This window comes from Corvus cornix, chromosome 1 (assembly GCF_000738735.6).
Source record: "Corvus cornix cornix isolate S_Up_H32 chromosome 1, ASM73873v5, whole genome shotgun sequence".
NCBI lineage: Eukaryota > Metazoa > Chordata > Aves > Passeriformes > Corvidae > Corvus > Corvus cornix.
Window position 1 is genome coordinate 4,719,373 of NC_046332.1, and position 19,359 is coordinate 4,738,731.

At 44.0% G+C, this 19,359-nt stretch overlaps 1 protein-coding gene across 1 annotated transcript; it reads left to right on the forward strand.

The window, feature by feature from the left end:
- The first annotated feature begins 5,773 nt into the window (after positions 1 to 5,773).
- GPA33 (glycoprotein A33) lies at positions 5,774 to 15,111 on the forward strand. Its single transcript, XM_010399474.4, has 7 exons — positions 5,774 to 5,866; positions 9,380 to 9,531; positions 10,419 to 10,629; positions 11,171 to 11,329; positions 13,534 to 13,647; positions 14,103 to 14,226; positions 14,652 to 15,111. The coding sequence occupies exons 1-7, from the start codon at positions 5,818 to 5,820 to the stop codon at positions 14,740 to 14,742; spliced, it is 900 nt and encodes a 299-aa protein (XP_010397776.2). The 5' UTR covers positions 5,774 to 5,817; the 3' UTR covers positions 14,743 to 15,111.
- The last annotated feature ends 4,248 nt before the right edge of the window (positions 15,112 to 19,359 follow it).

Here is a 19,359-nt window from a genome sequence, read left to right on the forward strand (position 1 = left end):
GGAGGAAAGCAATCAGCTGCTCCCCTCTCGCTCTCTCCACAGCTTCTTCATCGAGGGGCAGGACAACTGTTGGCACCAAACCTTTATCAGCTTTCTAAATATAGCTGTCCTGACACTGGCTGCTGGATTGCACGGGAAAGGAATTCAGTGCCTCACAGACAGCAGCTGGTCAAGCACTTAACTCCTTCCCTGCTGTGGGCTGGATCCTCGTTTCTCAGTTACAGGAAAGAGTCCAAAGCCAGTGAGGCCGGACCTCTGCCTTCAGAGAGCCTCCAGGTAATGGGGATCCCACCAGGCACAAACTGAAATGCAGGTATGACCTCTGATATCCTTGGGAAATGCAGTGCAGGATGAACCACTCCAACCTAACAGAGAGTAAGCTACCTGTCAGCTACCTGGACTTCTGTATTGACTTTGGCATGGTCCTACACAGCATTCTTACCTCTAATTTGGAGAGAGATGGACTTGATTGATGGACTATTTGATGGATAAAGAAGTGGCTGGATGGGATCCAGTTACAGTCAATGGCTCAGCATCCAAATGGGGATCATCAACAAGTGGTGTCCCTCAGGGTCCTGTACTGGAACCAGTACTGTTCAATATCTTTAATAACGACACAGACAGTGAGACTGAGTCACCTTCGGAAATTCTGCGAAGGACATCAGGCTGAGTGGTGCCCTGGATTCAGTAGGGCCAGGGATGCCATATAAAAGGAGGAGTGGGCCCATGTGAACCTCACAAAATTCAACAAAGCCAAGTGCAAGGTCCTACATCTGGGTTGAGGCAGTCCTCAATATCAGTACAGGCTAGGGAAGAATGGGTTCAGAGCAGCCTGGAGGAGAGGGACTTGGGAGTACTAGTGGATGAACAATTCGATGTGACCCAGCTGCACTTGCAGCCCATAAAGCCAACCATATGCTGGGCTGCATCAGAAGTGTGACCAGCAGGTCAGGGGAGGTGATTGTCCCACTCTACTCTGCTCCTGTGAAACCCGACCTGGAGTATGGCATTCAGCTCTGGAGCCCCTAGCACAAAACACGGACCTCTTGGAGTGGGCCCAGAGGAGGGCCAAAAATCACTCAGAAGGCTGGAACATTTCTGTGAAGAAAGGCTGAGAGTTGGGTCTGTTCATCCTGGAGAAGGTTCTAGGGAGATCTTATTGCAGCCTCTCAGTAATTAAAGGGGATCTTACAAGAAAGAAGGAGAGAGACATTTTACCAGGGCCTCTAGTGATGGGACAAAGGGCAATGAATTTAAACTAAGAGGGTAGATTTAGATTAAATAAAAGGAAGAAATTGTTTATGAGGATAGTGAGGCACTGGAACAGATTGCCCAGACAAGTTGTGGATGCCCCATCATTCAAGTGTCCAAGGCCAGGTTGGGTAGGGTTTTGAGAAACCTGGTCTGGTGAAAAATGTTCCTGCTTGTGGTAGGGAGGTTCAGCTGGATGATCTTTAAAGGTCCCTTCAGACCCAAATGATTCTGTAGTGCTATGGTTGTATGATCAGCTGATTTAAGAGCTAGGGCTGAGCCACACTCTGTCTTCTCTGACATTTTTTTCAAAAAGGAAGCCTCTAGCTCCCATCTCTTGACCCCCCCCAGCAAAGCTCATGGGCCAGGTTGGCCCGGGACAGAACCAGATGAAAGTCTGAGCGCTGTTTATCTGTACTGGGGGCTCCACTTGTGAGTCATGCAGAAACATCCCACTGTTGATTCCCTTTGCTAACAAACAAGCTCACCTATCTCATACCACAGATACCTTTGGTGCTGCATCATGCTGGGCAGGGCCTCCACATCCCCTCCTTGCTTGAATGCTGCATCCCCACACAGCGGTGGGAGCTGTGTCTGTAGGGATGCCACATCATGGCAGGGAAGAGCTGTGACACAGCCACTCAAATCTTGACGTGCTCACAGCCCAGACTTGTGTTAATGCAGGCACAGGGGTGAGCAGGGAGGGAAAAGAGAAGGTGGTATATTGAATCATGGGTGTCACAGCAAGGGGAGAAAGGGATGGCTGATCACTGGCTTGAAGAGACCCTAACAGTTTCATGCACAAAAAGAGGATGAATTGTATTGATCCTGCAGATGCCTCCTCTGGGCAATACAATTTCTAGCTGCTTCTGCAAGGCAGTGACACATGTGTTCTTGTTAATTACTGCTAATTGTGGCGAGAAGCGATCTAAAGATGTTTGCTTATAGACTGCCTTAAATTGGAGAACAGAGCTTTCAAAGGACCTAGATGCTGTGGGAGCACATATACCACTGGCGCCCAATAAAAACAGATGCTTTTAAGTCACTGAACTGCTTCTGAAAATCCTGTTTGTGAATCTTTAGGATACGACTGCAGCAGAGGATGGTGAAGGCCCTGCCATGCCCACCGCAACCCTTCAAGATGTAGAGATGCCGAGAGGATCCTGTAGGCTGCAGACTTGTGGAGAACACTCAAAGCAGGCAGCCTGGCAGCTCCTCCTCACTGCTGGCCACAGGTTGTTGGGTTTTGGGATTAAGGTGACCATACAGAGCATAGGCAAAGATGACAGGAATCTTTGCTAATGACCGTTTGCACGTGCAAACATAGCAAAAAGAGCTGTGAATGGTTGGGCATCTGTCACTGGTGGTTAATGTATTCCTTCACAGATGAACCTGAACTGAACACGGCCAGGTTCTGTCCTCTTAGGAGGGAAAGGTGGGATCTTGTAAGATTCCTCTTTCTCTTAACAGGCAGGAGTTGCAAAGCTTTATATAGCTATATAGCTATATGCTACCTATGCATATTCCTCATTGGCTTTCACAGGCAAGCCTTATCAGAGAGCATATTTTTGGAAACACGATGAAGTCACCCTGCTTTCATATTAAAGCTTTTCATGTCAATGGCAGTTTCATTTAAATAACATAATAATATCCCCTAAAAATCCCATATATGAGCAAAAAGATTTCCCCAGAGCTGCAGCCATAAGACTTCAAGGCTTTGCATTGCCCACAGGTGAGGGATGAAGAACCTGATATGGAAAGCTTTGGCAGTCTTGCCTGTACCTATGGCAGCTCTTTTAGCTGTGGTGCCAATGCTTGTGAGTTTTGGCAGCTCATGCTAGACAGGGAAAGAAAATCAACCCAGAAACAAATACAAAATCTCTTAAAATTGCCCACATTAAAGGAGTCTGCTCCTGAGAACCCCAATGAGAACACTCAGGGAAAAGTGACAGGATAAAAGTGCCTAAATACCTTTTCCAATCTAGGCTTAAACAACTAACAAAAGCAATAAATACAGAGTATGTAAAACAAGCATCTTAATATCAGATTTATGTAAGTATCAGATGTTGAGGCATATGCTCTCCACGATACCTAGGAAACCAGTTTTAGCCAAGTCTCCAAAACAGAATATAATCCATCCCAGTGCAAATGTATTTACTTGTGATGCAACAGAGTGGCTGACAGAGGCAGGGTAAAAGTCTCCCCATCAGTCAATCACTTCCACACCAACATGAGATGAGGCAGTCCCTGTAACTACTCACTCTACCGTATTTCCCTGTCTCCCTGGCTGCACAAAAGGTGAGACCCATCATGGTTGCATCGGTTGTGAAACCACAGATTCTTGGAATGGAAGAAAATTAATGCCTATTAATTATTACTAATTAATTAATTTTATTAACACCTAAGAGGTACCATTAATTTAGATTTCTCTCTTATTCCAACTGATTGGGATTGCTGATTTTTATGAGACTGATAGAAGTTCCCATCTTTAAGATTACCATATGTCCATCATATTTAACTGAAATCAGTCAAGTGGGTTTTGAAGTTACTGGGAAGAAGAGAGGAAAGAGAGGTTGTAAAAATGATCCTGAGAGGAGGATAACAGCAAGCTGACCAAGTTAGTAAAGTGCAGAGACTGGAACCAACTTCCTTTGGTTATGTGAAGCTGTTACGTGAAGAACTGAGAATTAACACGGGAAGTGTGGGCAGATGGTGTACAGTGATAGCATTTCCGTCACTACCTCTGTTCATCAGCCCCAAAACATTAAATGGGAGCAAAATTGAAAGTGGAGGCTGGAGTAAAGATCCTGCATGTCTCTTCCTGGAGGACATGGGATCAAGTCACAAGGGTCTTAAAGTCTTTAAAGGAGATAGACATTTAAGAAACTCATCTTTGTGAGGAACCTCATCTTTATGGGCTCCAAAGACAAGAAGGGAGACTACTGGCCTTGCTCCAATTATTTACTTGTCTTAAGTAATTTGTAGTTAACATTTTGAGGTTAGTTAACAAGCTGTTTTTGGAAGATGTCTCTCCCTCTCTTTGCAGGGTCCTTGTCATCTCCTCCAGCCTGTCAAAGACGAAACACAACAGGATGAACTTTTCTACTGGCTGTCCTCATTTGGAAGATTCCTGAAGAAACAAGTTTTTGTACTCTTATGTGCTTTACTTTGGTCTTTGCTAACAGTTGGAAGATAACTGAGGTTATGCATCAAGCACAGAAGTATAGATAGATGGTCCTTTCTATCAGAGGAATTGGATTTCCAGTCACTCCTAAGTTTCATTGTCTTGGAGATATTTTGAACAACTGCCATATTGACCAAAAGGCAAATCTTCAGTGTGGCTTTTGGCAGGTCTACCACACAAGTCTGAGGTCAGCACAAGAGCAAGATACAGATCTACTTTACTGGACTAAACACAAATATCTGGTGTAGACAACCACTTTTGAGGAATTCTCCTTCAAAAACAACAACAAAGTTCATCAATAATGTACTGCATTATATGACTAATTTCAGCTGAAAATGATGTCTAAGAACATGATGTCCCCATCTAAGATGCCTAAAATGATCACTCACTGACTAGAAGTGACTCTGTCCCTCAAATGACTAGAAATAGAGCATAGATGACTATCCCAGATGGAGACATCCCTTGCTGCCCAGTGGCAGTGAAGAGTTGAGATGACACACTGCCCTCAGTTAAATGTAATGTCAGATGTTTGCCTCAGCTGCCATCAGTCCCCCTTTTACTCTTCAGTCAATTATAGCAGCAGTTATTTATGCCTTCCACATCCAGAATGTGTGAGCAGTGTTGGCCTTGCAGTGCCCATGCCTCGACAGACACGTCGCCAGAGTGCTGCAAGCCGTGGGCTGGGTTATCCCACAGCCTTTTGCAGCAGAGAGGGAGAAGTGCCTTTGGTACCTGTGGCTGTTGTGCAAGCCACACTGGGCAGTGGAACAGTGGGCATAAGAGAGTAAGAATCTGGCTGACATGCATCTCACTTATATTTAGATAACCCATTAGTCATCAAATTCCCATAAACTACATATTCTTATTTAAAGTAAATGGAGTTAGGCCCCTCAGTTCCTTAAAGCCTGCATGTGGGCTGCTGCCTGCATTGTGAAATGCTTTAATACCTTTTTAAACCTGTTCCTTAATAAATATTTGAGAAAAAATGAGGTTTATCCTCCCCTGGTTGCCTGTCATCACTTGCATGACTTCAGCTGCACTGCACATGCCACTCCCAGTCCCACCACACCCTTCCCTTGCTTTATGCACCTGCACGTTGGGAGAAACGGGGAAAGGCTGTTTAATTGTGGGGGAAAGTTCACATCTGGGGAAGGAGTCCACAAGTTTACTGAGAGCAGCAAGTGATGTCAAAGCCCACTGGTGATGTGGCTTGTCATTCTGGCTGGGAGGGGAGTGGCAGGCTGGGGCAGAAGCACTTTAAAAGAGACTGAGGAAGTGAACCTGTGATGCCACTGCAAAGCAGCCCTTCAGTGAAAGTCAATTACCTACCCAGCCTCCTGGAGGTTACAAGGAAGAGCACCTTGAGGTGAAACAGAGGAGACATGAGGGGGACGGCAAGGAAAGGACTTGGGCTGTTTGTTTTCAGTGCAAGTGAGTACTAATTTGGTTATGTCCTCAGGGGTTGGGTGGAAGGAAACAGCACAACAGCACTACAAAGTACAAGGACTCCAGTGCACTTTGTGTGTCTCTTTTTTGTTTAGTGAAGGTTCCTTTGTGTTTATGGCCAGACAAGTGTGTGTACCATCTCTGTGCTGAATGTCCAGACACACAGGCATCTCCTAAAGCTGCAAGATATGTTAGGAGTGGGGGAAAAATGCTGTTCTTCATGAAGCTGGAAAATATTTTTCATAAACAGTTTTATTGGCTTCTGTGAATACAGTATTTATCTCTGAAGAAGGAACTTCCTCCTCTGGAAGTCTCAGTTCCACTGCTTTTTATCCTGTCTCATCTTGTCATATCAATGTTTCTATGCCTTATTCCAGGCTTCAGACCAAGCTTTGTACATGCAAATTGCTTGGGGTTTTAAAACTAAAAATCCCGAAAACCTCACTTCAACAATAAGACCCACAAAAAGGAAATTCACAAAGTTTAAAGTTATCAGAAAAAGTGGATGGGATCCATATGGAACAAATGTGACTTGGGTCATGGTTTGATGATCATTATGTGATTTGTACCATGCCATTGGTATTCACTTCCCTTTTTCATTATTCTCACCTTTCATGCTATGCAAATTAAGTATGGGGAACTTTTCAAAGATAAATAAGTATGTAAAATGAAATTCTCTTTTTTTGCTTGATCAGAATCTCTATTTATTTCAGCAAACAAAATATTCCTCTAATTGTATTAATTGCCCTTCAGTCTGTTAACACTCAGTAAGGAATGTGAAAGTAGAAACATCACTTTGATTTTCTTCTTCCTTTGTACAAGTACAAATCTCTAAGTTAAGCAGAGGGAGATAAAACCTTTCTCAATTTCTTAAAATGTTATAAACATACAAAGTGATGACACACAAAAAAGTAATTCTAGGGCTTAAATCTAGGTGACACTGTCTCTCTAGTAGTATGTAGGCTATTTGTCCTCCCTCCTTTTCTGGAGTACTTTCAGAATTGGCTTCTCCTCCCTTCAGCCATATTTTGAACAGATTCTGTTTTCCTTCAGAAAAAAACCTTCAACCTTTGCAGAATAAACCACAATTTTTAGCCATGCTGACTATGAAGTGAAACGTGGTGAGAAGTGGGAAGGAGGAAATCAGCCTGAGTCACTGACATGCCAGAATGAAACGGCACTGCTTCCCCGAGAGAGGGAAGCTCTTTCTGGGATGCAGAAAGAGATGTGGGTGACAAACGGAAGAGCACCAGAAGCAGTGGGACATGAGGGTGACAGCAACAGATGAGTAAGTGCGTTACAGGCTGTGCCTCCCGCATGCAGTGTTGGGTTCAGCTGCTCCCCAACTCCGCACCAAGTCTGGAAGAAAAGAAAGATCTCATTTATTGTAGGATTTGACTCATTCAGTTGGAAGATGGAAAAGAAGTCTTAGGGTTGGGCAGTCTCTTCTCTGCCTCAGGGCTGCGTTAATGACCTGTCAGTGAACCCCAGCCCAGCGGAACCAGTTTCTGAGTGACAAAAAGATCAGGAAATGGGTTTTGCTCCATCTCCTAATACAGACAGCGGTGCTTTTCACCTAAATGCAGGAAAGCATCTCGATCCAGTCACAACAAGCAAGGAGAAAGCTTTCACAGGTGTCTCTCACATGGAGAGCATATGAAAGCAGCAGTCAGAAAGAGCCCCGGGGCTATGCAAACATGGGCCTTGCCCTGGGTGCTCCAGAGCAGGGAAAGATCTGGGAGTGGCTGCAATAAAAGCATGTTAGAAATACTTTGCCCTGGTTTCCTTCTCATAACTGTCAGCAGTTGTAAATGAAATAATCCCCGAGTGAACAGAAGCCACCCCTGCCATGTCACAGAGGAAGAGGTGAAAACACACCTCGCTAATGAACTGTGGGAGCCCACAGAACAACTCGGTTGTGAGGCAGGGCACGCAGAAAGATGGGAACTCAGGCTAAAAGCAGATCCCTGTGCCAGCTCCCATGGCACCCTGTGTAATTACCTGAATTGCCACCCTAGGTTCTCAGTGCAGTGACAACACAACCTTTTGGGTCCCAGCACTGTTATTTTCTAAGGGACCCTTGTTCACAGAGAGCCAAGGATCTGGCAGTGCTCAACTTGACAATGGCGTTCACTTTCTGACCTAGGGCATGTGGCTGTGGGCTTTTCCTGTCTAAAAATGTGGGTATTCACAACCACTTTGCAACTCAAGGTGGAGTCTAGAAACCCTTTGCTCTCTCCCTTATAAGCTGCACTTCCTTATAGATCTAACCTGGACAAAGATATGGCAGAATGAGGACCCAAAGTATGCCAGGTGGCAACTTTTCAGATGAATCCTCTCCAGGGAACAGTGACTCAGCTTTCAGAAGCAAACCTTCACCACCACATGCAGCATGCCCCTCATGGGGGAAGCCTTCCTCCTCTTTCCTCCTTACTGCACCACATTCCTCTTTGCCATGGGAGCACCTCTGAGCAGCACTTCCTTTCTTGCCATTTACAGTTTTCCCAAATGATTCAGTTTGGTGCCGTTAAAAAAAAAAAAGAAACAAAACCAAAACCTCAAACAAACAAACCCAAGCACAGAACCCACACAAACTGTTAGGAGAAAGCAGGTATTTTTAACCACGGATTCCTACAGGCATGAAGGTCACCTATGGCAGGACAGACATAAATGTCCAGTTCAATTCTGAGAATAACAAAGACCTGCCCACCAGGCAGTTCTCAGACATGATGAATTAAGAGCAAGTCAGAGAGAATTCAGTGTAAAAGAAACACCTGCCCTGCGCCCTGCGTGCTTCCCCAGGACACAAAGAGATTTCTGTTTTATTCAACTCTCAGCTATTCCTGTGCTCCAGAGGCAGGAGCTGGAGTTCTTGGAGAAAGGTGACTACTACTACCTTACTCTTTTTTTTTTTTTTAAACTAATAGCTATTCTTCCCTTGTTTCTTTCAATCACTCTTTGCTTTTCTAGGTTTTTCTGTTTTCGGGGATGAAAAACATGAACAGGTTTTGATTCCCTAGCACAAAACGTCACTTTTCTGTGGATTTGGATTGAGGCAAGTCATTTGACAGTTTTCCTGATCCTTGAAATTTGACAATACCAATTTGTTAGTTTAGCCTGAATCCTTAAGACTGCTGATGCACTTGTAGTATCTGTTTATCTGTCTCCCTCTGTACATTCTGAGCTGTCAAAGGGTGTCAGTCATGCTGAAGGAGTGCTCAGGAAAAAAGAAAGCATCTTTCTAAACTCCATGGCAATATATGTGTAGGTGAAAAAGAGAGAAGCAAAGAAGAGAGAGTAGAGTTTAGCTCTAAGCCATCCTGTGCAGACGCTTCCCAGAGCCAATCAGCCCCAGCACACAGCACCTCTTGCTCAGAGGGGAATGTCCTGGATGACAGGGAATGGGGGGTTACTGTGGCGTGTAAGGGAGCCAAAGAGACTATCATGGGACCCAGATGTTGTTATTTTGGCTGAGTGCAGCATTTATTCTCTTCGTAGTTCTGGTGTCTGCTCATGCCCTCATTGTGGAAGCACCTGACAAGCAAATCCAGGTGGCAAGAGGAAGCAACGTTACCCTGCGCTGTAATTTTAAAACAAACACAGACACTGACAGAGGAGACCTGGTTGTCTGGAAGAAAATCAATAGCAAGGTAAATTGAGCTGCATAAAGAAACAGATGAGAGGGCATCCAAGAGGGGCGTAGGAGATGGAAGCTGGACTGTGGGTGGGAATGGATGTTGGAAGAAAGAGATTTCTTCCAGACTTTTTTAAATCCCAGAACTGTGCAAATGGAAATGCTGATTCTAGATGCAATTTATCCCAATCCTATTGCACAACACTAGGGAAGCACCCATCCTTCTTCTTCTTCTCTCTTGGTCTTACAGCTGTTTACTGAGGATACCCCACTGTACTGTGGGGTTTACATCTATTAAAATACATGAAACACTCAGATAATTTCTAAAAATATTTGCACATATAAAAATGCATATGTCTAATACACATATCTTTGATACTATATAAAAAGTTCTAAGTTGATGGTAACAGCACATGGAGAGATTCTTGAGGTCTCCTACGTCCACTTGGAGTATTTGAAGGTTTAGAAACTGCTAAAGCTCTCCTTGACTTCTTGGGAATTAGTGAGAGGGGAAGCAGCCTTTGGAGGTCTCCTTGCAGGAACTGCCAAGGGTTTCTTCTCTGGAGGTCCTGGCTGGGAGAGTTTGTGTAATCATAGGGCAATTTGACTGACATGGGTCTCAGCCAAGTCTCATGTTGTCCTCTCCTCATGGAGAGGAAAGGTGAATAAGCCCCAGCAAAAGAAATCAGTTGTCTCTGATTTTAGATAAGGTGTGAGAAGGGGATTCCAAATAGAAACAGAGATCCTTTTGAATTTCTATGTTTTTCTTGGCTTTTTCTCAACCTGGTGCAGTTTAAGGTCCTCTTTTCCAAGCTGCTCTTTAAGAGTGGGCTGATTCATCGAGTTACACTGTAGACTCACACAAGAAACCGAGACTGATCCTGTTCCCTCCCTCTCTGCCAGGAGGATGCCGTGACGAGGTATTTTGATGGGCTCGTGCAGTACGGGGAGGGCTACGAGCACCGCATCCAGTTCAGTGGCAATGCCGACAGCGGGGACATCAGCATCACCATCAGCGCCGTGACCATGGAGGACAACGGGACCTACGCCTGCAGCGTTCGCCTCCGGAACGACCCGCCCCGCCAGTCCGCGCTCCTGAATCTCTTCGTCCTCGGTGAGGGGACAGAGGCAAAGCCACGCCCCTGTTAGACACAACTGCCCTCCCTCTAATGTCCACATTGGTTTAAGCAACCGATTTTCTAATAGGAAAAAAAAGTTGTCATCCCCAATTCCACCTTTGGTCTTTTCCTACTCCTATGGAAGGATGCTGGGAGGCGTAGAGCGCGCAACTCCCTCAGACAGCTGGCTGTAGAAAACAGCCTTTAGGGCTGTACAGCTCACTTTCCTAATAATCCAGGCATCATTACAGGGCTTTCCTCATCCCCCCTGTGGCCTGTCATATCCTAGTTATCAAAGGAGGGGTTATCTAGCACTATTAGACATATCCCAAAAAGTATCTTGCAATTTCTTCTAGGCTTTCCAGTGCCAAAAAGGGAGAAATAAATTAGATACAAATTCGCTTTAAGTTCCTTTAAGAAGAAAATGGCAGGTGCAAGACCAGCTTCTGTTTGCAAGAATAAAAACCACACATGCATATGGGCTGAAACAGAAACCGATCCTGATTAATACAATTACTTCCTTTTTTCTTCCTTCAGTTGCACCATCCAAACCTGAATGCAAGATTCTGGGGACACCACAATATGGACAGACAATCAACCTAACCTGCGTTTCTCATGAGGGCTCCCCAGAGCCCAAATACACCTGGAAAGGCTTCAATGTACAAAATGAGCCCCGTGTGCTGCCAAATGCAGAAGGTATGGGAAATTCAAAGACATCAAGTCATTGAGGTCTCTGCATATGAGGGCTGGAAAGATTTTAAAATGCAAGTACAAAAACACTATTAAGGGTTTTTCTAGGATGTTCTCTGAACAGGTTTCTGAAAAGTTGTCCTTTTGATACAAGACATGCTCAGGAGTAACTAACTTAGCAGGGGGGAAAGGACTCTTAGCTGAAGTAAGAATGGTCAGAAAGATTTTAACTTCAGCTCTCCCCTGGTGACAAAGCTGGATCGCTCTGGAAGCGGCCAAAAGTAGTTATTTCTAAATTGCTGGGAGTAAAGGGGGCATAACATGAGAAACAACATCGAGTTTCCTAAGTGTCTTTACATCCCAGCTTGCTTGACAACGTGCAGATCTCTTTCTAAAGTGAAGGAAACAAAAGTTGGCTCTGGAAGCTACTTTCCTGCCAGAGAGGACTCCTCACCTAGAGGAAGAGGGTATGAGAAAGTTACACCATTCCTGCTTCAAGCATAAAGAAGGCTTCTTTAGGACTGACACACAGGCCCTAATATTTTATTTGCTTTCATTTTAAGTCAGAATCTGGAAGGAAAAAGGACCTGAATTCCCACAACAGGACCTTGACAGAACTGTTTATACAGAAATCAGGGTTTAATACTGTTTTAAGTGTAGCAGTGACAGAGGACTCAGATTTATTCCATTAAACAACTTTGTTTTTTCCTGGCCTGTCCAGCTTCAGGAAGACTGAGTGGCTGTACCTACCCTTCCTGGTTTAAGGGAAGTAAACTAAAGATGGTGAGACTCTACAGGATATTCCACACTCACGAGTCGATTCTTGCATAAAATATGCAAAGGACGAAGCATCACCGCGGGCAGGAACTTCACTCATTTCATTGGCCACTAAGTGGTGCCAGCGCATCACACACAGCCCTGAGCACATCGGGACGTGTCACAACAGCAGCTTCTGCTGTCACCCTGTCCTTCCCGGGGACAGGAGTCTCTGCTGGCCCATTCCCACCTCATTTCTACTTGGCCATGGGTGCTCTGATGAAAGCAATGTGACAACTGTCCCCTGGTGCCCCAGGCTGGCTGGATGCCCTCCTATCACTACGGGCAATTTCCTTCTGTGCTGAGCAAGTCCCACTGCTGCAAAGTGTGCAGAACCCCCTCAGGAGACACTCCAGTGCTGACAGTACCTGACCCACATTTTTCCCTATTTGACCCACTCAATTACTTTTGATTTGATAGGAGGATTCAAATTCCACTTCTAGACTGAGACTTTGAGAGCTACAAACATCACACACACACACACCAAAAACAAAGGAGGGAGACAAGCAAGTACAAGGAGTATACAGAGACTAAAAGAAAATGAAAATTAAAAAAAAAAATCAAGCCCATGGTCTGTCACTTCTCAGTTTGCATGCTCTTCTATTATCTGGCACTAGGTGCCAGCAAATACTAAACATAAAAAAGTGAGATCACAGGGAAAATAGGAAAGTCACTGAAAGTTTTCAGGCTTTTGCTTTCAGAGCAGGGATCTGGACCTTTCTCACAAGCAAAAAGCATGGACTACACATAACCAACATCAGCTGGAGATGTACCAAACAAACTGACTGCCTGAGCAGACAGAGCTAAGCTTCAGCCTGTGGTTCGGAGCTGTGTGAGGTTGGACAGAAAGCAGCAGCATCACTGTAATCATGTCTCTGCAGTTCTTTTCCATCATTTATTTACACAGCCTCTGTGGCCTCTCCGAGACTAGAAAACTTTCCCCCCCACTGCTAAATAATTCATATCTGAAATCATAAGAGCTGCAGGATTGAAGAGCTTTCTCTTGTTTAACAGGTAAATTCATCAGTTCTCAGAGCCAGGGGCTGGTTTGGGCATCTGACATTTCTCAAAATCCAATGCCAAAAAAAAAAAAAACCAACTTTCTCAAGCACAGACACTTCTTTACCCTCCACCTACAATTTTCTTTCTAAAAGGAATGTTCAAATACCACATGTTCCCTGTAATCAAAACAGCACACTTCTGTTTATCCTCCCACAAATCACACTAAAACCTAGGGATGAGCATGGCAGCTCCCAAGCAAGACAGAGCAATCCATCAGCTTTAATAACCTCTCATCACTCCAACCACCCTGGGCTGGAACTGGAGGGCTGCTGTTGCTGCTTCCTTCCCTGCTTTAATTCTTTTTTTTGGGCCTGATTTGTGTTTCACAACAGGGCAGCAAATAACTTTGACGAACATCTCAGCAGACACCTCTGGCTTTTACATCTGCACTTCAACAAACATTGTGGGAACAGAATTTTGCAACATGACAGTCAGCGTTGTGCCACGTAAGAGATGGGGCTGCCTGGGGGAAGAGGAGTACCAGACAGAGTATCTTAGCTCAGAGTCAAAGCTTTAATGGAGGGGAATGTTGGTATCTGCTTTCTGCACACCTTTAAGAGAGACCCTCTCCATTGGTTTACATGCTAGTAGAACACTCACCAACTCATTGGGTTAGTTCAAAAATGACAGAAAAGCTCTACAGAGTCAGACAGCACTGAGTTTGCAATGCCTGAAACTAAACTTTATAAAGAAGAGCAGTTGTTCAGATGCTGGGGCTCCTCCCTGTTAAGTAGCTAATTAACTGCTCCTGTACTACCTAGTACAGAATTATTTCCAGGTGCTGTAGTCAAATAAATGTGGCTTCTACTCAGTCTGGATCTGGTGGGGGGATTTGAAGTCCAGTGATTGTGCTGAGCCTATTTGACATCATCTTCCCTGCTAATTCCTCCCTTCCATGCAGCATCCATGAACATAGCTCTGTATGCTGGCATCATTGGGGGAGTTGTTGCTGCCATTGTGGTGATTGGGATCATTGCCTACTGCTGCTGCTGCCGGTCAAGCAAAGACACTGACTACGAGATGACGTGAGTACCTCTCCCTATAGGAGTGAGTGGAACAGGTGAAGGGCTCTCCTTTTCCCTCCAGCATCAACAGATGGAGTGGAAAGCAGGGGAGAAAACAGAAATTTGGGAAAGCATGCACTGCTTTCTCCTTTCAGTGCCTACCCCAGTAACTCCCATCTCTCCTCATGGGACATGCCCAGGAGCCCCAGACACCTTTGTGTCTCTGGGTAGAACCAAAGTATTCAAACCTTGGATCACACATGCTATGAAAAAACCAAGCAGCTCATATACATCTTGCATCACCAGCAAGACTGAATTTGTGGACTTCAGTTTGGTACAGCTCCAGATCAGCTTAGAGCAGTGCAAAACTATTCTAACACAAAATCTCTTCAGTGAGGTTTCTGGCTGGTTTTGATTAACATCTCCACTCCTGAACAATGTTTCAGGGTGCAAGAAGACAGAAGTGAACCCTCCAGGCAGACGCCAACGAGGCATGAGAGGCATGAGAGCACAGAGGAGGACGTGGAGAACGTGTGAATAAAGAAGCCACTGCCATCTCCAGGATCTGCTGAGGCACAGACATCACTGTAGAAAAGAAATCAACCCCTTTCTTACTGCAAGAAGTTGAATTATAAAATGAAAGCCAAAGGCTCTGCCTTCAAGTTCTGTGAGAAAGCATTCTTGCTTCCCTGGAAAGAAGTGCTTGGTGTACAGTGAGCACTACCGCACACTCTCATAGCAGAAAAATGCACGTGGAGCACTGCTGCACCCAGTCATCCAAAAATAACCAGTCTTCCAGACTTCCCACTTTCTGAAAAAAGAAACCAGTCAGGTCTATTTGGAGAACAGAGGAATAGAGTTGCTGATGTATCCCCAGATCCACAAAAGGTTTCAAGGTCACCAACTGCGACTGATCAAGGAAGGGTGATTTTGTTCACTGTGTCATGCAAATGTCACAGCTTTCACTGCGGTCCAACACAGAAACTTTTTTCATGGAAGTTGAAGCAAGACGATTTTTAAAGGCATTTTATTAAATGGGTTCTTTGTATATATTATACATGCACACAGAAATAAACATATGGAAAATATTAATAGATGACCAGTGAGTCTCCTGTTTGGGGCAACAGTGCATACTGAAGTCACAGAAAAGGTAAGAACTTAGATGGGGAGCTGATTAGAACTAGAAACAGTCTAGTACCTATTTATTGTCAGACTCCTGAATTCTGAGTTCTAGCTCCCAGAGTTCTTAATTTTCATTACATTATTCTTTCCTCCTGATTGTTGCATGGGCATGTCAGAAAGAGTCCCTTGCTCCTGCTGCTTCTGAAAAAATGACAGTGTGAGAGCATGTACATGACAAGTACCTCTTTAAAAGAAAAAGGCAGGGGGAAGGGGAAGGAAGAAGGAAAAATCCATTTTTATTCAAAACTGTAGCAATTTAATCAGAAGCACTCTATGTGCAAGATGTGTGCAAATGTGGAGAGAACTCCTGCCACTGGTATCTTTGGAAGAGAATGGACTGTCCATCCCCAAGGATGGGCATTAAAGCTAAGTAACAGCTGGTTTAGGGTTGGTTGCCTTCTTTGCAGTAAAATATTTATCCTTTCAAAGCTCCTTATTGCATCTTCAACTTTGGGAGTTTCAGAAACTTACAGCAATGCCTCCCACATACCCTTTAGCCCCAAATAGTTACTGTAATAAAAATCTAAAATTTAACTTCAAAGGAGAACCAGCAATCCTCCTACACATGACCAGCATTTTCTAGATTTCAAACTATGAAAATCACCCTACCAGAACTGTAATTCTGGCTTGCTTTCTGGCTGCCTTTGTTTTACATAATACTTAAAATACAATTACTCGTTTGTAGTGCAATAACAACTGCAAAGACCAACAACAGGAGTTCTTTACAAAGAACACACAAATCTAAATCTCTCTGGCAATGGACAGCCTGAAAGGCAAGACATCCTGAGGACCTTTTCTCATGATGTGTGACAAAACACTGCAAAAATGGATGGCTAAAAAAGAACATTGCACAGAAAAGCTGAAGGCAGATAAAAATGAAGTGCATAGCTCAGAAGCAGAGCTGGTATGCGTTCTATTCTCATTGTAACAAGCAAGTATAGTGTGAATTATCTAATTACCACTGTAACACATTTCTACTGTGAAACAAAAGCTATTTCTTTTATAAATGTTACAGACATTAGTCAGCACAACCCATTTCCTCCACTAAAACCCTGTGGCTGAAGAGGGCTTCTGCTGAGGGATGGATAACTCTGTGGATTCTCAAAGATCTTAACTGGAAAGTCCAGCAAAAGGACTTGAAAATTATCACCAGAATAACGCCAGAATATAGCCAGAAACTGTCTGTGGCCACTAAACCATTGTAATACTGTGCTACATGTCCCACACTCTTCACTTTTAGGATACGTGAGGCTTAATTGCTGTTTGTCAGCTGAAGTCTTCAGGTAACACTTGCACAGTGGTCATTTTAGGCATGAAGGAAAATGCAGATTAGCAGACCTACACTAAGTTGTCTGAAGAAACCAGCCACAAAATAGAGAAGAGTTTATATAATGACCCCCAAACCTCCAATTCTCTGTGAGCAGATTCCATAAGAACTAGCAGAGGAAAAGCAAGAGAGTTCAACTCAACGACCTTTAAAACAGAACTACTTGAAGTTTTGCAATGCTAAGCTTAGTTCTACACTGAGAAATAAACTAAGTGATACATGGAGATATGGCTGGGATAATTCAGTGCTGCTTATCACTTGTTACCTTTTTAAAAATACCTTGGAAGTAGTGCATTTATCAGAATGCTTTATGTGTTTTTCCTCAACGAATTTGTTCAACCCCATCAGCCAGAAATACACAAATACACACATTCCAACTCATACCTTATTCCAGGGTTTTCCTGCGACTGAATTCATTACTTGCCTGTCTTGTGTGTCTTTTGAAGCAGGAATAACTCCTGTGGTATAGGCACAACCTTATGCAAAACTAAAACCAGCAATAATGTATTTGGAGGGAAGATAAATTAAGCTAGTGATACTTAACTAATTCCAAGGAGTTTATGTATACCCAACTTCAATAACCACTTCCCTCAAAAGGGAGGAAGGAGGGACAAAATGTATGACCAGGCAGAAAAGTAAATTCCTACTTTATCCCCTTTACATAGCAAACAGTAAACTTCTGTTTAGTTATGGTTCAACTTTCTCTATTCGCAAACTTATCACAGAAAGCAAACAGGCTGGTCAGGCGTGATTTAGCATTGGCAAATCCATGCTGACTCTTTCCAGTCCCCCACTTCTCCTTCATGTACCCAAAAACACATTTCAAGAGGGCTTGCTCCATGACTTTTCCAAGGAGTGCAGTGGAACTGAGAAGCCCAGAATTTCCTAGATCACCCTTTTGACAGATGGGTGCAGTATTTGCCTCCCATCGCTGTGGATTTCCTGTGCTCTCTGTGACCTTCCAAAGGTGAGAGAACGGCCTTGAAAAGGTGTCAGTCAGCTTCCTCAGCATCCTGGGATGCAGCCCATCTGGCTCTAGGGACTTGGCATGGGTCTGGAACTCCTGCTGCTGTTCTCCTCCCTGAACCCTTCCTGAGTACAGATTTAAGAGCCCCTCTTGGAAACGACTGAAACAGAGAAGGTACTGAGCACCCCAGCCTTCCCTGCACTACCCCAGTCACATTACTAAGTCACTCACCCCATTCAGCACCGGGACCCTGTTCTTTTGTTCACTCTTTTACTGCTAACAAAGTCATAAAAGCTCTTCATTTTGACCCTGATCTCTTGTAAGCATCAACTCCAGATGAGCTTTAGTTTTCCAAACAACATCCCTACAGTCCCGGCCAGTGTTTATGGATTCTTTGGAGCCCAAACCTGCTTCAACCTCCCTTACACTGCACTAGGACTAGAATACAGCCACAAGATCCCTGTAAAGGCAAGAGAGTCTTCCCAATCAATCTCCCTGCATTCCTGGACTGCTCTTGTTGTTTGGGAGACACCGTCCTTAATGAACAGCCAACCTTAATGAACTCTACCCTACACAGTTGCCCTCAAGGATTCCACCCTTTCCCATCTCCCACACAACCCCCCAGATCTGCTCTCACCGTCTTCTCCACTCTTCTCAGGATATTGGGAAGGATTTCCAATATTACACACAAAAGCTGGTGCTCCCACAGCCCACTTCAAGACTCAGTACAGTGCACAATTCACAGCTTGTCAGAAAGACAAGAGTTAATTATCTCACCATCCTTGTTGCTAGAGCAACTGCACTCTTTTTCTGTTTATTTGCATCATCTGTTCCAGGAAAGACACCGAGGCAGTGTTCTGGCTGATGAAGTTCACAGTACAACGATCAAACCTCCAAGATTAATTCCGGATGTGCTAGAGCTACCACTAAATTTATTACAGCTCAACGTAAGGGAATTTGTAACTTCTGTTGCATTTCACCTGTTCACTAGGGATTGAAGGGAATTATTTGAAAATGGCATTTAGAAAAGTTTATGGGAGTCTCTAAGACAGAACCATGGAAAAGTGAGGGAACAGAGATAATACAGGGTTAGATTAATAGAAGTGTTTGCCAATTTCTTCATTTTACTAAATCATTGCAATAAAATTTATTGGCTGGCCGTTCTAGGGTGACAGTGAGGGATGATAATCCTGCAGAAGTCATCAGGAGGGCAGAAACTAGATAACAAACTTGTTTTTCTCCTGCTCCACTACAGTACATTTACTCTGCCAAATGGACTATGTTGTTAAAGCCTCTGCAGTCAGCTGCAGCTACTTCTATCAACCAGAAAATAAACCCAGTTTCACACACATACTTGAGTCACTTCACTTTTGGGCAAAGTTCAAGATCCTTGCTAGCAGAAAGGGTTAGCACTTTTTAATTCAACTAAAAAGTCCAAAAGCACAATTCCTCTGTGATAAATATGCAGGTTTTTTTACAGGTATCAGGAAAAGAAAAATACAACTATTTTACAAGAAATTTGAGACAGGGTTTCCTAGAAAAGAGTTTTTCATTCACCCAAAACAAGCACTTATTCAGAAGAATCTGACCTTCAGCACACCACTACTTGACTGTGACTGCTCAAGACCCAGAATCACTGAAATGGCAGCAAGTTTCCTAGTTGGGAATGACTCAGCAT

Bases quoted from the DNA above. Each gene is read 5' to 3' on its own strand.
- GPA33 (XM_010399474.4), top strand. From the start codon at position 5,818: ATGAGGGGGACGGCAAGGAAAGGACTTGGGCTGTTTGTTTTCAGTGCA. The intron at 5,867-9,379 runs GTGAGTACTAAT...TTCTCTTCGTAG, and splicing joins GCTGTTTGTTTTCAGTGCAA to TTCTGGTGTCTGCTCATGCC. The intron at 14,227-14,651 runs GTGAGTACCTCT...ACAATGTTTCAG, and splicing joins GACACTGACTACGAGATGAC to GGTGCAAGAAGACAGAAGTG.